This window comes from Thunnus maccoyii, chromosome 11, assembly GCF_910596095.1.
Source record: "Thunnus maccoyii chromosome 11, fThuMac1.1, whole genome shotgun sequence".
Lineage (NCBI taxonomy): Eukaryota > Metazoa > Chordata > Actinopteri > Scombriformes > Scombridae > Thunnus > Thunnus maccoyii.
The window spans coordinates 9782037-9802698 of record NC_056543.1 but is presented as its reverse complement, the minus strand read 5'-3'; the positions used below and the strand labels follow the sequence as shown (position 1 = coordinate 9802698).

Here is a 20662-nt window from a genome sequence, read left to right as displayed (position 1 = left end):
TCTCATTTGAATTCACACAGTGAGCAATCAACCAAAAAAAAAAATGAATAGCAAAAAATGTTTTGAAGACAAAAATGGCATCCCCATAGAAAATGTTTTCATTTCTAAACCAGGAAACCAAATTTGGGCAAAACAATATTGCCTAAATGATGCTTGATTGATGAAACTTCATCAATCACACACATAAATTGTTTGTGAAGTATAAAAATCTTTGATTAGCAAAGGCATTAAAGTGATTCCTTTCATGCATAGGGAAGAATTAATCAACTTTTTTAGAAGAAGTGAAAACTGTTTTTGAAAAAGCTCATAATACCGATTAACTGACTGAGACGACTAATTAGAAATATCTCAGAAATATCTCCAAAAATTGTTGATCAATATATGGAAGGATAGAAAAGTTATAATCCACAAAGTGACTTTGGCTTGATGGTAGAGGGGAAAGTAATGTTGATACAATAAGGGCTTATGGAGCAGTTTTGGCAACAGACCTTTTTTTAAAAGGGGGTTTTAGCATCCAACAATTTACCTATTTACCAATAATTTATTAATTTTTCTGATTTGTTATTCAACAAATTTAAAATCTATAGCCACACAAGCAGCTTTGTGAGACAGAAAACAAAATCGTTGCATACAGGAGGTTAGGACATTGGAAGTAAAGCTTTGTGCAGTGCTTTGAATTTTACAAGTAGAATTTAAAGTAAGTGGAAAGGTAGCCAATTAGGATTAGCTGAGCAACAAAATAAATGAAGGCATGAACATAAAGAATTGTCTCTGTAAGTGTTTAATTCAGTACAGAGTTTTAAATCCTAAACTACAAAACCACAAATATTAAATGAGTGCAGACATGAGAAATGTGTAATAAATTATTGTTTCTCAATGCTTTGTGTCATTGTTTTTGTTTTTGTTGTGACTTTCTAGTACTTGATAGCCATAAATGATGGCCTGGCCTATAGCAGATGGTATATGGAATAGTGCCCCCAATGTTTCTGAAAAGCTAATCTTAGGCAAATAGGTGATTTAGACATGTGGATTCAGGGTCACAGATCTGATCTTGTTTGTTATGCTCCACAGATGGGGTTTGATGGTCCTCTCTCTGCACAGGAGCAGATGTACATCCTTTATGAAATCAAACTGCAGTGCTACCAGAACCTCTCCAACATCGACCCAGGGACCTCAGGTACAAAATGAAGTGATACAGTGTTACATTATGTAAAAGGCTAAAAATGCTGCTATGGCTGTTTACTATGACGTAGGATACATTATGTGACCTTTAATGTAAAGACTGAATGGAAAGACCATTGTTTTTGATAATGGCACTTTACAATGTTTTCTTTACACAAGTACAGCCATTTTGTGGGTAGAGCAGAGAGGAGATGAGTCAGCAGAGTTGCATATTTTAGTTAGTTGTTCATAAGCTAATTTCTAAATAGGCTAACATTTTCTGAATTTGATCTTTTTATATTTTATAGTTTTTTTATTAGCTTTTTTTGGCAAAAGGTGAAGGAATGGGTGCTTGAAAAAAACAATGTAGGACATGAAATATGTTCTTAAGATATTAAAGCATGTGTTAGTATACTGTATAGCAGAATCATTTGCAAAGAACAACATAGTGAATAATGATGCGTAATGCATGGCTTAATTTACTTTCATGTAAAAGATAATCAGAAAGACATGTTTTTTTGTGCCTGGGTGTTTTAAAACCAAACAAATCAACCCAAAACTGTCTCACAGCTGATGAAGGGACAAGTCCAGTGAGCATGCATCATAAGTTTATAGAGGTAATTTCAGAAAGACATTTAGACATCTCGGTTAATGACTCTGTGTCTATTTCTGTTGGTTTTAGTGACCACAATATAATAGCTATAGCAAGAAAAGCTAAACTACTGAAGGTTGAGCCAAGGACTGTGCTGCAATGATCTTATGAAGCCTTTTGTGAAGAAAAATTTATTGTACAGACACAGATATTGCACTACACTTGTTCTTGGAGATCTTACAGACTATTGCTGACAAGCGTGCACCAACAAAAAGATTCACTGTGACAAAGACTTTGGCCCTGTGGTTCAGTGAGGAATTTAAAACTTGTATGGCTCAATGGGGTGAAATGAAATGCACTGCAATATTCAATGGAAAAAATATCATGAACACAGAAACAAGGTCACAAAAATGAATAGACTCAAAAAAGATCTCATTACCAGAACAAAATTCATGAAATAAAGCATGATGGGAAGAAATTATGGAATACTTTTATTAGGTAGGTTTAAAGCAAATAACCCTTCCTTCATAGAGTCAGGTGGCAAATTCATTTCAAAGCACCTTGAAATTGCTAATAATTTTAACAACTTCTGAATAATTCAAATGGTGAACTATTTGTAGAATTAATTAATGAATTCATTGTGGAAAAACAAATATGGTAGGTTTAACTTCAAACCAGTACAACTAGAGGAGGTAAAAAAAAAAACACTTCTAATCTCAGTAAAAAATGATAAACAATCTGGACTGGATAACCTCGATGGTTAATTAATAAGAATTATTTATTGGAATTTTTAACTTTAGCCTGAAGGAAAGTGTTTTCCCTCAAACATGATAAATTGCTAAAATAATTCCAATATCTAAGAACAGCAGGATTAATATTCATCCTACTCTTAGTAAACTTACGGAAAGTTTCAGCATACCTATAAAGATGGCCACTCAACCTGTACTGCCTTAACATAGATGACTGATGACTGGCAAATAGATGATAAAAAAAAAAAAAAAGTGTTGGTGCTGTCTTACTTGACTTCAGCGGTGCTTTTGATGTAATTGACCATGAACTATTACTGATTACTGGTTTCAGTGCAAATGCTGTCAGCTGGGTGAAAAGTTACTTAACTAACAGAATGCAGTTTGTGTACCTTAATGGGAGTTTTTCAGCTACAAGAAAGCTTGAGTGTGGGAATTCCCAAGGTAGCTGCCTTGGTCCTCTCCTCTTCTCAATTTTTACCATCTATGATGATGTAAGCTGATGATTCTACATTGTATAAGTCCGCTAACAGTCTAAATGAACTAGATGATGTTCTGCAAAGTGAACTTGAATGTGTGTCAAATTGGGTAGAAAAAAATGAGTTTGTGCTAAATGTATCTAAAACAAAGTCTATTGTCTTTTGTTCGAATCATACATTGAGGAGTTAGTTGCTTCTCTGCCTCTAAATGAAAGGTCTAGCTTTGGAGCAGTTGAATGAAGCGAAGCTTCCAGATGTCACCCTGGATGAACAGCTTATCTGGTCTTGTCATATTGATAGGATTGTAGCCAAAACGGGTATTGCAGTGTCTGTCATCAGGAGGTGTGCCTATTTCCTGACTGATCACTCAATCAGACAGATTATACAATCGCTGGTTCTGTCTCCAACTTGTGCAGAACAAAGCTGCACGTCTAGCTCTTCAGTGTTCATCCAGGACGAGTGTAGAGGGCATGCATTATGCTCTCTGCTGGCTAAAAGTTGAGGACAGATTTTTAAGCAATCTCCTAGTTTTTTTCCCGTTACATTTGTACAATGGCTAAGCCTAAAAGTTTACACTCAAAGATATCTTATATCAATGACAGAAACACTACCAGACAGATAACACAAGGTTATGTAGTAGTCCCTGCACCTAGAACTTGTGCAATGCAGAAATTGTACAAGGTTTTTCTTTTACAGAGCTACCACTCGATGGAATGTGCTATCATTTTCCCTAAAAAACTAGCAAGGTGTCTTTTAAGAAAACAACTAAAAAAATTGATTCTTTCTAGATAAGTGAAGAAATAGTTTTTGTCAGTTTGAGAATGACCTGTCAACTGTAGTCTGGTGTATGACTGTATGTCTCTTGGTCTTATTGTTGCCTCCCAGTTCTGTTCTATGTGTTTCATTTTGCGACTAAATGCTTTCCCTCCTGGTGGAAACAGAGTTTTGTTTCATTCTATTTTATTTTATTTTGTTTTCTCTGTTTATTGTTAGACTTCTTATCATTGTCATTGTTGGAGATATGTTTGTCTTTTGTATATGGTTGGGAAATGTGTCATTTGAATATACTGATTGAACATAATGCTTTGAAGTTCAGAAGGCTCTGTGAGGGACCAATCTGGGGGGTGCTGGGTGGGTGTGAGGACTTTGGGTTTTGGGTATTGTTGTTAAGTGTTTATACATGTTGCATATTGAAGAATAGTTGCTACCCTGGTGGCAACTAATGGGGATCTAATTGAACAAATAACAAATTATGATCAAACCAGAGTGAAGTTAAAGTTAATTTACTGTCACAAAGAATAATTTGCAGTGCGATGTGAATTAATATGCTCAAATTAAAATATTACAATATTGGTCCTCAAAAAACAAAAGACTGACAAGATCACCGTGTGTTTGTGTGTGTTGGTTTCATCTCCTACTTGCTGCAGACGAGGTGTGCCCTCCAGACTGGGACGGTCTTATTTGTTGGCCCCATGGCTCCCCTGGGCTGGTTACCAAGGTTCCCTGCCCCTCTTACATCTATGACTTCAATCACAAAGGTTAATTTTTTTTTCTTCACTATTTTGTTTTGGAAGTTTTGTTTGGAAGTTTTAAATTTATTTGACATTTATGGAGAGGCTTATATTCCAGCCAAACTGGAAGGAACTTATCTTAACTGAATGTCATCCATGTTTATGATTTGACTGTTGCACAGATTACACTACTGTTATTACATCTGCGCTTGCTTGGCAGTTTTAGACCTCAACATTGTTCACACTGGAGTTGGATACACGTTACTTACAAACATGAACGTGAACCATCAACACAAAAAGATTGTATCTAAAAAAACTCACAATTGAGCTTTAAGGCCTGTAATGTGAATGTAGCTTTAGGCAGGCTTGTGGGCAAGTGCCCATGAGATCCACCCATACTCTAGAACAGAACAAAACAACAGTCTACCGTTAGACATTTAGACCTCTTGTGAATAGTTTTCCATCTGTATGAAATGTTTAAATCATGACCAAAACTGTAATTGAAATAAAAATGTGTTGTAAATGTCCGAAATTATGTAAAAATATGTGTTTACAGGATATGCTTACAGGAAGTGTGATGGCAACGGTTCCTGGGTGTTTGTGGAGCTCTGGAACAAGACATGGACCAACTATTCGGAGTGTCTGCGTTTTCTTCAGCCCACTGATGAGGAAGGGAGAGTAAGTATGGCTGTGAAATATGTAAGCAGCAGCTGATTTGATTAACTAATCCAATTTTTACTCATACAAATGCATGGAGGCATGTGTTAAACATGTAGATCGTTAGCATACTGTATGCCGCCGTAAGAGCTGAAAATCCCACAGGATCTCTCGGGGAAGCTAATGTGGGGGCTGACTGTGAATATTCTTTGATGTCCTTTGAGAAATAAAATCAGATGAATATGCTGGGTTGCTGTACGTGCTTTATGTTATGTAAGGACACAATGTGCAAATTTGGCTGTTTGTTGACATTCACATCCTACCACAACAAATGAAAAGCTCCCAGGAGCTCCCAACGTTACCCCTTAATATGTAGAATGTCAACTTTTGACCCGTTACCACACGAGTATTTAGCAGTTCAGCTGGAGTGGTTTTCATTCTCAGGCTGTTTCATCCGTTTCATCATCTGAATAATTTTGACAGGTCTCAGGAGGAAAAAACTATATTATTTCATCAGAAAAAAAAGCACTGAAGTGTTTTTTTCCTAACTCCTACGTCTGCAATCGAAATACCAAAGATTTATCTTCCGTCCTCATGGACGAAAAGAAGCTTCCCCAGGTTGGGAAGATAAATTGATAAAGATGTAATAGTGACTACTTTTGGAAATTAAATCTGCACTTGTTAGGATAGGGGCACCACCCTTATTGAACGGAATAAATAAAGAAACAAATTAATCAGTCTTATACCCAATATTTGGAATTCATTCCGATACATTGTGTTCTTGGGAAGCAGAAGACAGAGGTCAAACAGACAACATCTTGCTGATAACTTAGGGCATTTATTTATAGCTAAATGTATAAAGACTACACGATGAAGAAACTTATGAAGCAAATGGATAAAAGATATTTAAGTGGTGAGATAAATTGGTCACCGAGTCGGTAATAGTGATGGAGGAACATGATTTAAGTACATAGGAGGCTAGGGGCGATCAGCTTCTCTAAGGGAATTAATTTCTTATTCAACATCAGCTCTTAATCACAAGAGGGCCTTGATTAGGTCTACTTGTTGCGTTGTTGCAGAGATGAGACCGTTTCAGCTAGTTCTGGACTTGAGTTATGAAAACGAACATGCAACTCAACATGGACTTGTCTGCGGTAACATTTCACATAATTGAGAGTTGATTGCCTGACTTGACTTCTCTTGAGACTCTTAAAAGTATGTAGGAGGGCTGAAGTGGATCCCCATCTTGGTTTGCATTCTTTAAATTTTGACGAAGAGTAAACTATGTGACTCCTGTGAGACACATGCATAAAATGACACATAAGCCTCCATCATATAACTTTCTTGTGTTTGGTGTGATTTTCAACGTTGTTTGATTGTAATTGGCACACTCGGCATTGATAAAGTGGAATGATTGGCTTTTTGACACAGCTTTGTTGTGTAGTTGATAAATGCTGCTGCTCACAAAAAAAAATGTATTAATGTTTTTTTTTTTTTCCTTTTAATTTGATTCAAATGTTTTCTTAACACCATTCCAGGGAATCATGTTTTTATTTTCAAAGAACAGATGACAAATACTCCCTCAACCAAAATCAAAAACTTAATGGGTTGAATACAAAATGATGTAACACTTATGCCTCTGGTAGTGTTGCAGTGCAGACATGTTTTTCTCTCCTTTCATTTCCTAAATATTCTTCCAAGAGAGCTATTACTGGTTACACTGGTGCTAATGAAAGCATCTATAGTGGAAACACGGAACGGAGCAAAAGTTTACGTTCAGGACATGGGAAATTTTCAGAGCCCCGTCACAGACTTAGCTGCTAGCCTAGCCTACCACAGCATACAAGCTCCGCCCACCATCAAAAGACAACATAAAAGCTATGTCTCCAAACCCAACAAAGTTGGTAAACTGCATGGACTGTGAGCAAATGAGTGAGAGGATAACGCAGCTTGAAAAGAAGATGAGAGTGAGCAATTCATTAACTCTGTAGCAGCTAATATACGAGGTACAGAGCTACCAAATGGTAACAGACAGACACAAACATAGAGCATCCCAACACAGACTTGGCCAACACGGTCCCCTGGATTTGTTCTTACACCACTGGATTAGCTGCTGAGGCTCCCACACCAGCCTTCCCTAATGATGCTGCTCACTGGCACTGCACAGGAGATAGCCCGAAAACATTAACTCCAGTCCGGACTTGGTCTGATGTTGTCAATACTCACTCCACCACCTGAACTCTTATTACACTGAATGAAAAGTGTGAGAATTCTAACTATGTTGAACCCAGGGAAGGGGTTCACATCATTCGCACAAAGGCTAATCAAAGCCTAAGAAACAGCCCCAAAACCACTGAGCACAGGGAAGCTAATCCGAGGGCCAGAAAAAACACTACTAATTCTTCACCTAAGTCAGGCACTATTTTTGTGGAGACTCTATAACCAAGCATGTAAAAATGGCAAAGACTGAGAATCTAACCATGGATGAAACATCTGTCAAGAAGCTAACAGGGCTATTGCCAGTTATCCTCACTACATGTCCAAGTAATATGAAAGTTATTATCCACACTGGGTCTTTCAACATTCTGTGAAAGAAAACTGGCTCTGAAATCTTGAAAAAAAAAAGACTTTTCACTGCAACTAGAAAAACTGAGTGACTATAAATCACAAGATGTACTCATTTCTGGACCAATTCCAACTTTGAAAAAGGAATCGAATACACGGCTGACATCGACATGCTTTACCCATGGGATAAAGTTTACTGACAACTTCAGTATTTTTTGGAACTATAAAGCACACTCACCAATCAAGGAGTTAGTTAAAACTCTTCAAATTGATGAACTATTAAACAGCATGAACCACAGATATCACCACTCAGGTGTCTACCGGAGATGAGACAGACCCCTGCCACTCCCTTTAACATACCAGTGATATTAGCCATCACAGACCATCTGGTACCTGTCTCAGTAATCTTAAATTTGTCAATGTCCAGCCACAGCCAGTCTCCTATCACAGAGTCTCTATGGCTGGAATTAGCTCTTTTCAATGTCAGATCATTGGCTAACGAATCCTTGGTTATTAATTTGATAACTGAAAAGAACTTGCATTGTACATTTTTTAATTGAGACCTGGCTAAACAGCACTACTGGTGTTGCAACACTGATAGAGGTTTGTCCTCCAAACTATACCTTTTATCAATCAGTCAGACAAAGGAGGAGGGATTATAGCCATTTTCTCTACACAGTTTGTGTGTGATGACATAGACCTGGGTGATTTTACATCCTTTGAATATCTTGCTCTATCAGTGCCCATCATTACATTATATCAGCCACCAAAATATTCATCATTATTTCTACAGGAAATTTAAGAGCTGATCTCACATCACCGGTTAATCCTGAATGGAGACCTGACTGTACATATTAATAAAAAGAATGGCTCCAAAGCTATGGAGCTTATGAATTTATTGGACAGCTTTCAACTCACCCAACATGTAAATGAAGCCACTCGTCAGCATAGTAACACTCTAGACTTGCTAATATCAAAAAGGGTTAAACATTGATAATAATTGACCATCATTGTGTGTTTTTTGATGCCAACCTAACCTAACAAAGAATAAAAGGGAATTTTTGGTTTAAAAGAGATTCCTAGATGACAAGGCTGAAACAATGTTTTTTTTTCTTTGTGCCTAGTTTATAAAATTTTAAATGGTTTGGCCCCTCCTCCACTATGTGACTTAGATCCTCCAGAATATTCTCTATACAAAGTTGTACCATACCATTTCGTCGCACTGCATTTGGGCAGTCAGCTTTCTCTGTGAAAGCCACAAAAATCTAAAAAAATCAAGACCAATCAGCTGTGTGACCACTGAGTCTAGTTTACATTATTAATTTTTAATTGACATTGTGGGTGTATGTGATGTGCTGTTGTGTGTAGCTTTGTATTTTGTATGGTGTGTTCTGTGTGGTTTTTTTTTTTTTGTGTGTTTTGTTTTTTTTGTTTTGTTTGTCAGGTTGGGGAAGCAGGAGTGGACCCAAACGCAGAGGCCGGAACGCAGATTTGATGAAAATCTCCTTTAATTGTGGATGGTCAAGAACAGGCAAACAGAGCTGAACAGAACGAAACAAAACAAATGATCCAACAAAGACTCAACTCAAAACCAGACCTTAAATACAGACTAAACTAATCAGGGAATGGGCAACAAAGGGCAGGCTGGGAGTGATTGGCTGAGGAAACACAGGAAGCAGGGCAGGGCTGACGAGACTGATACAGGGCAGGTGTGGGGAAGACGCAGAGCAGAGCAGGGCTAACGAGGGTGAAGCAGGGCAGGTGAGGAAGAGCACATGAACTCACAAGGGAAACACAACCCACACCAACCCGTCCAAGAACCACCATGAACCCAAACCCAAGTACACAATACGCCAGGCCAAACAACAAAAGGCAGTCCAAACCCACCACCCAAATACAACAAGAAAACCCACATGACCAGAAGGACTAAACAGAAGTGCGAACCAGGAAACCCCAAAGAACACAAAAACACAAAGAGACCAAAAAACACACAAAGTCCAGGCAGGGTGTGACATTGTTTTTTTTTGCTTTGTACTGTTTGTTGTTGTGCTGATGTATGTTTTGATTGTGGGGGACTACGGATGCAAATTAGCTTCGAGCTAACTCCAGTGCAGTGCATCTTATATGTTTAAAACTGCACACTGTCCCAATCAATAAATCAAATCAAATATTAAAAAAAATATATATTATGAGATCATTTTAGCCATACAGCTGTGACTGCCCTTAAAATGACATGGTTGAAAATTTCAACAATGCATTATCATCTGCTTTAAATACTTTTGCTCCACTAATGGTTAAAAAGCAGACAGAATCTCCCTATGGTTACACTATAATAGTGTTAATGAGATCAAGAGAATCTGTCAGGCAGCTGAAAGAAAATGGAGGAAAACTAGGCTCACAGTTCACTATAATATATACAAAGAAGCCACCAATACATCTGGCAAAAAAAGATTATTACAGAGAATACTGTATTATTATTATTATTATTATTATTATTATTATTATTATTATTATTATTACACTTTAGGAAAGGCAAGGCAAGTCTATTTGTATAGTACCTTTCAACAACAAGCCAATTCAAAGTGTGTTACTGAAGAATAAAAGGCATTAAGAGAAGAAATGCTATATAAAAAGACCACTTATTGTATAAATAGGATTTTAAAGGAGTAATATAAAATAGAATATAAAATGAGGTAAAGTAATATAAATAATAACAGATTTGTGGTGCACTGTGGACTTTAAGTAAAGTGTTACCACCTTTTTCTATTCAACCCATTCATTGTTTGATATCATTTGAGAGAGTCTTATCATCTGCTCTGTGAAAATATAAAATAAAAGGGTTGCTCTCAGAAAATAGAGCTGAATGCATCTTTTGTTTGTGCTATCAACTGATTCTTCTGGCTCCTCTGAGCCTGACCAAGCGTCGCTCAGATAAAGATGAAGTTATCTCAGGTTTAAGCTGAAGTTATTATAGATTTCAAACAAATAGGTTCTTTGTTAAAACTCTCGATGCTCTCTCCAGTTTACAAGCGTTCGTAAAGCCCTTCATCTGTCAGAGATTAAGGATTTAAAGCTGCTATATTCTGACTTTATAACTTTAACCTTTTTCTGTTTTAATTAACTTCAGAGAAAACACACACTGACATGGTTACAGATCTGAGAGCAGGTTACTGATCCATTCTTTGATTTGTCAATGGCGGCATTTGCTTCAGTAAGCTTCAACTGTGATATTCTTGGCACCTTCATCCTGTCAAAAACGCAAATACAAAATAATTAGATCCCTAAAACATGAAAGGTGAACATTGTCTTGCTCTCATAGAAGCATCCTGTTCAACCAGGCAGCTGTGATTCATGGCTGTGTATCTGACTGAATGGCTCTTAAACTGTATCGTTATTGCTTCTCTTTGTGTTCACAGCAAGACTTCTTTGAGCGGCTGTATGTCATGTATACCATCGGCTATGCTGTTTCCTTCAGCTCTCTGCTAGTGGCCATCTTCATCATTGGATACTTCAGGTAAGAGGAGAGGAGTTTCTAATACGTAAGTGACAGACTGCAGAGTAAACACAACATCATCATATAATATCAGAGATGCACACATCAGTGGAATAACTATAGGAAGGGGTCCTCTGCTGTGTCTTGCATCTTCAAATCCTGCCTTGTATCTTTAAAAAAAGGTTATCTAGTGGGTTTTGAAAAGTCTTGAGACACCTGGGAAATGTAATTTTCACTGTAACACCAAGTACAACTTTACAAAACTAAGTATATGTAAAAATGACATCATATAAATGATTTGATTGTTGAGTGAGGTGTTGTCCTCCACTACTGCACACTCACAGTGCTGCGGCTGGTCAATACATATTTTCAAAAACAATTCAATAACAATAAAGTACTAAGAGCTTAGATAACAAACAACATTTTTCTTGCCAGTTGTTAAGTTTTCAACTAGAAATGCGGCAGTAACATTAAAAACTGATTTGATTGCTCATGCTCTGGCAAAATTTCATACTTATGTTTTGTTCCAGTTTTTCTTTTCTTTTTGTTTCTTCTTTGTTCTGCATCTCTTCGTCAGTATAGACGTTCAATTAACGTTTGCCTTTTTATTAATTGATACCAAGATCTTTCCCTAACCCTAACCAATTATTTAGTTGCCTAAACTTAACCGTAGTTTATGTGCTGTAACACAGTTGCTATACACAGATAGTGTAAAAAGAAAGATTTTGCAAAAGTTGGCACTGGACATACTCTAAACATTGTTTTTGTCATTGAATGTACTGTAGTTCAAGGTTTTGCAAATCTGTCCAATATTGATATTCTTGTCTGGCAATGTACAGATGTATTTAAACTGTTTTAAACTGTTTATACTGTTTCTGTTGCAGGGAAGCTGAACACCTCAACTTACTTACTGAAGTGTGATTGAATGCATGTTAGATATGGGACCAGCTTAATGGCACATGTGGTAAATTAATCCAGCACAACAATAATGAAAGAAGGGGGCAATCAATGAATAAATAATCATGTCCTGCACTGAGATTACCTTGTTAGCAAAGCAATATAGCGCTGTAATCCTGACTTTTGTTAGCAGAGGAGGCTTGGAACTTGTTTGTTTACTATTTCCTGTCACTGCTGATGGACAGGCATCTGGCATCCAGCAGAACAAAATATTCCTCTCATTTCACGCTCAGTACTACAATACAGGATGTTTCCAACTTAATGCTAATCATATTGAAAATGGAAACAGTGTTCAATTCGAGCATTTCCAATTAATTAAGTCATAAGCAGGGAGTCTCGGGTGCACAGCAAGTCAGATGAACATGCAAAATTGTGCAATTTGTCTGCAGGGAAGCATACAATAGATTATATACGGATGATAAAGTTTTGACTAATAACTGAATATTGAATTAATATTCATGCAGGTTTAAATTGCACCTTTCTTCTAAGAAAATTCCTATTTCCTACAATTAGTACCAAGTCATATAGCTCATTTTAGGAATTATGGGAATTATTATGAAATCACAAACCCATGAAATAAAGTATTACTGAATAGCCAGTTAGCTATCCATGCACAAGAGAACACTGCTTTCATTTTCAGAGTAGTCAGTGAGGATAGAAACTGGAGGCAGAACAACAAAACTTTTATGTATATTACTGGATTCAAATGTATTACTGGTAGATCAGTTTATATCCATTTTGTGAAAGAAGAGTATAGATGATATGCATTTTTAAATTAAAGTAGTTTAAAAAATAATGATGTAAAGAAAATCCTTAAATACCTCCCTCAATTTGCACCTATTAACTTAAGAGATGCAAGTAAACAGGAAACCATCTCTCTTCATGCACCACACACAGCCTCCTTATTGAGAAGGTTGATCATTTTCAAAAACACTTCACCGTACCTTTAATCAAGAAATTGCACTGGCGAGGCTGTACAGGTTTATTTTGGAATTTTACAGTGGGTGTAATCATCCCATCAGCAATTCAAAAACCTTTTTTGGAAATCCCACCTCACTTGAAACAGTACGTAATAGAGGAGCACACTTAGCTGACGTGGCCCTGCCTTGAAGCTCAGAGCCTGAGATGGATAGACGGCAGGCAGGGAGAGAAGGACTGAGAGGAGGACAGCAAAATCAGAACAATTATGGTTTACAGCGAAAACTGTTGGCTGGTAAGAAGAACTGGTGAGAGTTCAACAACTCAATGTCCATCTATGAAAAGGCTAATGACTAATATTTGACATCACAAGAAAGATATTTCTCAGATATGTATAACTTTGCAGGATTGACCATTTTCTACTAGACTAAGTGTACTATTAGGTTTTGACTTTTGAATGCTTTCCAGGTCGGGGAAAACCATCATAGTAATGGCTGTGTCACTGCTAATCGCTACTCAGTGTAAAAAGAAATTGCCTGCTGTCTTGCTCCATCATTTTCACAACAAGACTGGTGTGCAGAATTTGATTAGGAGAGACTGAAGAAGAAACTTGAGTCAGCAAAATGAGTGTCTAACTTTCCAGACAGGAAACTCTCCTTGGTGAACAGAGCTGCATGTTTAAATAGGAAAACAGAGCAGAAAGTAAAATTTCAAAGATCCATCAAGATGACTTTTGAGAAAAACAGGTCTTATCTTCGCTATGTGTTTGACTTCATAAAGCAGCTTCTAAATCTTTGATGAAAGCTCTTCCTCAGCCTCCCTCAGCCTCCCTCTGCTCTCTCCGCCTCACTGAAAACAATGTGCAACACCTAATGTGGAGCTAGATTTATCAAGCTACAGTACATTAACCTTTTCAAACAGTCAACAGTTAAATGGCTGCATTTATTGACAAATCCGGGTCGTAGGTGGAAGTAGACAGGCCACCATTACTGCGGTGCTGTTCTCACTTTATGGACATTTTTGTCAAAAAAAAACTGTACTGGAGATCCTGTAAAAGTGGTTATATGTTGAAATTATAGCCATCATATGCCATGAAATGAAGGTTAAAATAAAGGTTATAATCTAAAAATCTTTTCAACGACATTTAGTTCATTTTAACTTGGTGTCATTTCTGGGCAGTTGTGGATTTTAATTTTGAAAAAGACATAAAATAAAAACCACAAGCCTCTGTTCCATGAAATATATTTTTATATTTTTAGAAAATAATTTTTTCCAGTTTTTTTGAAATTGTGCTTTTCTCATGATTACAATCCAAGAAATCATAGGGTTTAATGGTTTAAATCATAATCTAGCATGTTTCTGCTGAGCTTAAGTAGCTACTACACATGGCACATTCATATTCACATCCATAAACATTTAAAGCTCAATCGCCAGTTTTTGATTACACTCTGGGGATTTGAAGGAAACAACTGTCCTGGAAGTTGAGAGAATCTGCTTGGTTGATAAACTGGGAGCATGTCAGATATAGCCTGGAGCCAGAATAAGAGCAAAGCCTTAAACTAAATCCTGTAATGAGCAGGTAGCCAGTGGAGTTGTTTTGAGAATTGGGCTGATATGATTAAATATTTGGTGCATTTTGAATGAGCTGAAAGCCTTTGAATGGTAGGGAGACCAGTGAAAAGGGCATTACAATAATCTATTCTACTGGTGACAAAAGCATGGATGTGTGAAGTGTTTCCATGTCTGACTGAGATAAAAAGTGATTGTTCCATGGCCAGATGAGAGTTTTGAAGGCAATGCATCAATTGAAAAAATAGTCTGAACCACCGACAGCTTCATGAGGGGAGAGAGGGAGAAAGGCTTAATTAGGGTATTGCCGTGTCTAATACTTACACAGAAAAATAAAAAAAAAATGAACTCATTTGGTGATGGTGGTGTACTGGAGCTCATTATATTTAAAGGTGTTTCTAATATTTTCCATTAACACACATGAGGGGGGCAAAATAATTGGAAAAATTTACGGCAGAGCTGATGTATTGGATTGCATTAGATTACACAGGTTTACATAATGGAGTGGCCGGTGAGTGTATATTGTTATGTATATAGGGGAGACCGGGGATGGTTGTAACATGGGTTAGTTGTAACACTGTAGCACCCTGTGGCAGACACAGCCCATTTTAGAAAGAAAAAACTAATTTTGGGGTAAGAAAGTAATTTCTTTTACTTCATTTATTTTTGTGAAAGCATTGCCTGCTTTGTAGATAAACTCATCAGACTTAAATCATGTTAATTATGTGTCTGTGTAGATATCTTTCATGCAATTTGTTAGTGCTAATGTTTTAGTTGTTAGCTGTAAGGTAAGCTAGTTCATGGTTACAAGAGTCTGGGTTAGTTGTAAAAACATGTGAAGAAATGTTGCAACCTACCCCAAGCAAAGCATTTCATTATATTTATATGTTTACCTTGAATTGCCTAAGTCCTGAGAGAGAAAGACTGACAGGGGGACGCCTCTCAACATTTAGAAGAGAGCATCAAATGATGTAGAAGAGCAGGGAAAGCTAAGATTGGGTTTGGTGTATGACCTGTAGTCTGTGGGCCCGTGAAGCCTGCACACTTGACACACACAGACACACTCACACAGAAACACACTAATGTTCAACTGATGAAGCGGGTGCACATTTGCACATTTGTTTTCAGTTTTATAATTGTGTTCAAATGTTAGTGTGACACACAAACATGCAAACACATCCCAATTATGTTAAAAAGTCATTCAAGTGTTGAGTGTTGAGTTTTCAATATCTGAAGTTTTAGTCCCAATCCTTATTTCATAATGTTACATTTCACCTCAGGGTATGTTACAACTAACCCAAACTATGGGGTCAGTTGTAACATTTCATTCCTTGTGCATTTTCTGTTTGTGTTGTAGAGATAAAAGCTACACCATTTAATAGCAGACACATGTCACTAGTTTGCATCACATTTTGAATGCATTGGTTTAAAAGAGCTCCATGCTACAGACAGAAATGTCAAAAATGTTACAACCATCCCTGGTCTCCCCTACAGTATGTGTTTCCAGAGCACTTCAGCTGTAGAACAATTCAGTCCACCAACAACTGCAAACCAACACTACACCTGCTACTTACCTCTTCAGTCAGTGAGAACAACAAAACACATTTTATACAGTACCTTAGAAGGAGGGGGATGCATGGAGAAGTGCAGTGCTGGTTTCTGTTATAAAATTCTGCAAAAACAACAATGTGTCACTGCTAGTACGCAGTGATGTGCGAGGTGAGGGTCTTTGCACAAATGGGTTACAAAGTCCTTGAAAGCTTCTTGGTCACTAGGCAAAAAAGTTTTAACAAAACCTCTACAGTATGTCACGGTACCATATGAGATGAAAATCTGAAGGACAGGCTTTTGCTGCACTGAAAGTTTTTAATGTCTTACAGCAACAGGCAGGGTCACTGAGGATTCACCTGGCTCTTGTTGGAGCAGAGGTGGACCTTCAGTAAAGTATGTTTGTGCCAAACACTTCACTCCAAACCCTTCAGAATGTGGTGAAGATGGATTGTGTTGTCTCACTTGTATTTAATTGTGTTTGGCCCTGATAAAGACTAATTTTACAAAACTGGTTGGCTGTATTTTCTCTAAGATGTCACTTAAATAGTTTTTTTTCATCAGCCTCTGTAGTTGACAGTAGAGAGTAAACACGAGGAGAAAGGTGATGTCATCTCAGCAAGATGCCCCAACTTGGATTAAAGGACAGGTTCACAATTTTTCAAGTCTGTCTTAAAACAGTCAGGTGCCCAAATGAACATTGAAACAGGTTTTGCTCACTGTAATCATCCCTCCTGTTCATACTGACGGTTAGAAGATCAAGACAATGTAAGTAATGGGGGACAAAATCCACACAAAAATGTAAAAGTTTTAATGAAAAGTTTGTCTGAAGGTAATATGAGGCTTCAGCTGTCTGAGTTAAATAAAGTGAATTTCCTCCAGAGTCTTTTTAGTAAAAAATTCTCTCTTTGTGTCTCGACAGTCTTTCCCTGTTCAGCTGCAGTGGAAGTACATTAACAAAGAGGGAATTTAGCACCAAAAAGACAGAAACTTTGAGAGGTGTTGACTTGGTTTGACTAATTTGGTCGGCTGAAGCTTTATATCAGCTTCAAATAAACGTTTAAATACATTTTTGCACAGGACGGCTGTGGATTTTGTCCCCCATCACTTACATTGAAAGTACATTATGGAGAGATATCTTAATGGCCAGTATGAACAGAAGGAATGATTACAGCAAGAGACACTTGTAAATATTCATTTGGGCACCTGTCTATTATTTCAGGAAAGACTTGAAAAGTATTCTTTGATGTTTTATTTCTTCCGTCTCTACTCTGCCTGACTGAATTTGAACTTGTTCCCCAGTCTGGATGTTTTTATTCCCTTACAGCATAAGCAACATCCTTTAACCTCCAGATGAACCTGCTGTGCTTAAATAAATGTGTCTTAGTGGTTGGATTGCATTTAATTGTGCGTGAAATTATGAATTTTAACAGTAATTATTTGTTGTCATGGCAGGCGTCTTCACTGCACCAGAAACTACATCCACATGCACCTGTTTGTTTCCTTCATGTTACGGGCAGTCAGCATTTTTGTGAAGGACAAAGTCGTCCATTCCAGCGCCGGCTTGCAGGACTTTGACTCTGCCCTGCTGGACAACTTAAAAACAGTTACCATGGCACCGCTGGACAATTCTCAATATGTAAGTACCCGGCTTACTTGTTTCTATAGAATAAAGTGCTTTGAGTGCTTTGAGTGTTTTGGCCATAGAAACCTGCTTTAGAACCATATTTTAGAGTGACTGACTGAGCTGTAAGCCCCCCAAATTAGTTAACAGACTCTGATCACTATGTTCCTTAATATAATCACAAATTTTTGTCTTCTGAACCCTTGTAGAAAGTATGTGATGTGAGATGTATGTTTTTAAAAAAGTAAATACTGCAAGTGCTGTTATTTTGTGAGTCTTTTTCTCATGCATTTTTTCCCTGAAGAATAAGAATAAGTAACAAATGTGGAACAACATAATGAAAGACAAAATCCATAAAGTACATTATCAACAAATCTGGTAAAATAGTTCTAAATCTTCAAACTCAGTACTCACCAAAAAGTATTATAGTTTTACATACATCACCTAAAACAAATGGTGTGGTTTCTTTCGCCAATTTTGTGGCCCATTTTAAATTTTTTCTATAAAAAACTTTTTTTGCATTTTCTCTTGCAAATAGTTTGCCATGTTAATGGTAAATATGTCCAAATAATAAGCATTTACAACTCGGCTTTCTCCAGTAAGATGATTTCTTAAATGTCATATGAACGAGTTTGTTTCAAGACATAAAAATCTGTGTCTGTTTTTTTTTAAATAAAAAAGTTAAATTCTTTAAATTACAAACTATTCATGATGTCACATATCATGCTGGTTGCAGGTGAGGAACTTTCCACTGTCTGCAGTATAATATGAAAATAGCTTTCTAGTATCAAACTCGGCTCATTCTGCACAGTGAAGCTCAAATACTTTAAATTCACACACTTGAGTGCTGTGAGGAAGTCACTCTGTCTGTCTGCTTGACCTGTCTGCTCCGATGAAGGAAAAAATAATGTGAGAAAGCAGTGTCTTCTTTCTTTAATACAGTTAAAAAGGAGTAGGGAAGAAATCTGGTTACTTATCTGCTGCATGTATATGTGAATTAACAGTTACCAGGTTACTTAAGTGCATATAAACACACTGAGCGACTGATCATGTGGCAGACGCGGCATGTGGCTAAAGCGACATACAAATGAGGCACCATCCGAGCTACAGTAGATCAAGGAGAAGCCTTTAAGAATAAGGAGGAATAAGAGCCTCAACACTCCATGTTCTGCCTGACACAAGTGTCACAAAGCCTGCAGGTGCTTGAAGTAACAACTAAGTGCCTGGAAGATCTTTCTTCTTTTTTTTTTGAGAAAAAGAGCTAGAGAAGGATTGTTTGATGGGGTGAGTAAGTACTCTTGGAGAGATAGGTCTTCAAGTGATTTTTGAAGAAGACAGGGATTCTACCAGAGCACATTCATATACTGGAAACTTTACTGATCAATCAAACTTTATCTGTGTAGCACCTTTCGTACAGGTTTTGTGCAAAAGTGCTTTATAGATGACTACAGTGACTAAAAACTACAGTGGCTACAGTAATGCACACACAAAATAAAAATGATGAAAATTTCATAATAAAACCAATAAAACTGATTTAATAAAACAATCAGTAAAATAGATACAAGACAATAAGAAATAAAAATAGATACAGTAAGGGGGAATAAAACATTTTAAAACAAGAATACAATAAAATACATGATTATATGAATAAAATAATGGACATAAAACATTCTAATCAAATGCCAGCTAAAATAAGTAGGTTTGAAGATATCAACACTCAACTGGCTCATACAATGCAAGTATGTCAGACAGGTAGGCTGGTACAAGACCATGAAGTGCTTTAAAGACAAGTAAAAGATTTTAGAAAACAATACAGAGACTGACAGGCATCCAAATGTCAGTTCTGTCCTTCTGATCCTTGTCAGCACTCGGGCAGCAGAGTCCTGAATATATTCTAACTAATATATATTTTTAGGTGGACCAGGAGAGCATTACAATAGTCCAGCCTGGTGGATATAAAAGCACACAATAGTCTCTCTGTGTGGCTCAGAGAGAGAAAAAAATATTGCACTTTAGTGATAATTTTAAGATGATAAAAAGCAGATTTGGTGACATGACCCACAGTTTTGAGTCAAAGACAACAACACCGAGGTCAAGTCCTACAGAATCTAATTTTGTGGACAGTTTCTCTCTTTGACCCTTAGAAAATTTTAACTAAAATGTCCTTTTCAACTGTAGCATGATGTCATTTTACTTCACTTCACTTGTGATCAGAGTCAGTGGAATTTGTTTCGGGTGCAACATGGAAAAAACGCTAAATACCCAGAAAGACATGTAACATATAATATATGGTAACATGACCAATAAGTCCAAATTAAGTGACTAAATGGCTTGTTTGACCATGTACTCCAAACAAACCTAACAAACATGTTGCTATTGGGGTTTAAAAGTAAAATATTATTTCTATTTTGCAATTCATACATGGGCTTGGATTGGACCTCGCAAGCTCACCCATTGACTCCTCTCACTTGTTGATCATCCATATTTAAATGTAGCCCACTTTTATCTAAGTGTGTCCTTAGTGCTGTAACCATTAGTGGCAATTACCTGGCCTTATATACTCTCAATTACAATCATTAAACCCTGCCAATACCTGATGATGTGGAATTTCAAAGCAATTACACCTAATAGTGATATAATTACAACTGTAAATGCACAGCTTTGATAAATGCGCTGATAAAATGAAAGAGACTCCAATTAAATAGATTTATGGTGTCTCAGTTAAAAACAGCTGTTTAAATTCACTGCTGATTATCAATTGCACTCTCATGAAATTTCTTTCAAGGCTAAAAAATGAGTCTGGCCTTCATTTTGCTGTGATGGATGCGTATTTACCAAAAGG

The 20662-nt window shown here is 37.0% G+C and overlaps 1 protein-coding gene across 1 annotated transcript in view; it reads left to right on the top strand.

Annotated features, from left to right (window-relative positions):
* The first annotated feature begins 1071 nt into the window (after window positions 1-1071).
* Window positions 1072-20662, top strand: part of pth2ra (parathyroid hormone 2 receptor a) — a 65553-nt gene continuing 45962 nt past the window's right edge. Inside the window, exons 1-5 of the mRNA XM_042426718.1 lie at window positions 1072-1177; window positions 4406-4516; window positions 5046-5167; window positions 11128-11225; window positions 17652-17835. Coding sequence (XP_042282652.1) covers window positions 1072-1177; window positions 4406-4516; window positions 5046-5167; window positions 11128-11225; window positions 17652-17835 — 621 coding nt within the window. The remainder of the gene's footprint in view (window positions 1178-4405; window positions 4517-5045; window positions 5168-11127; window positions 11226-17651; window positions 17836-20662) is intronic.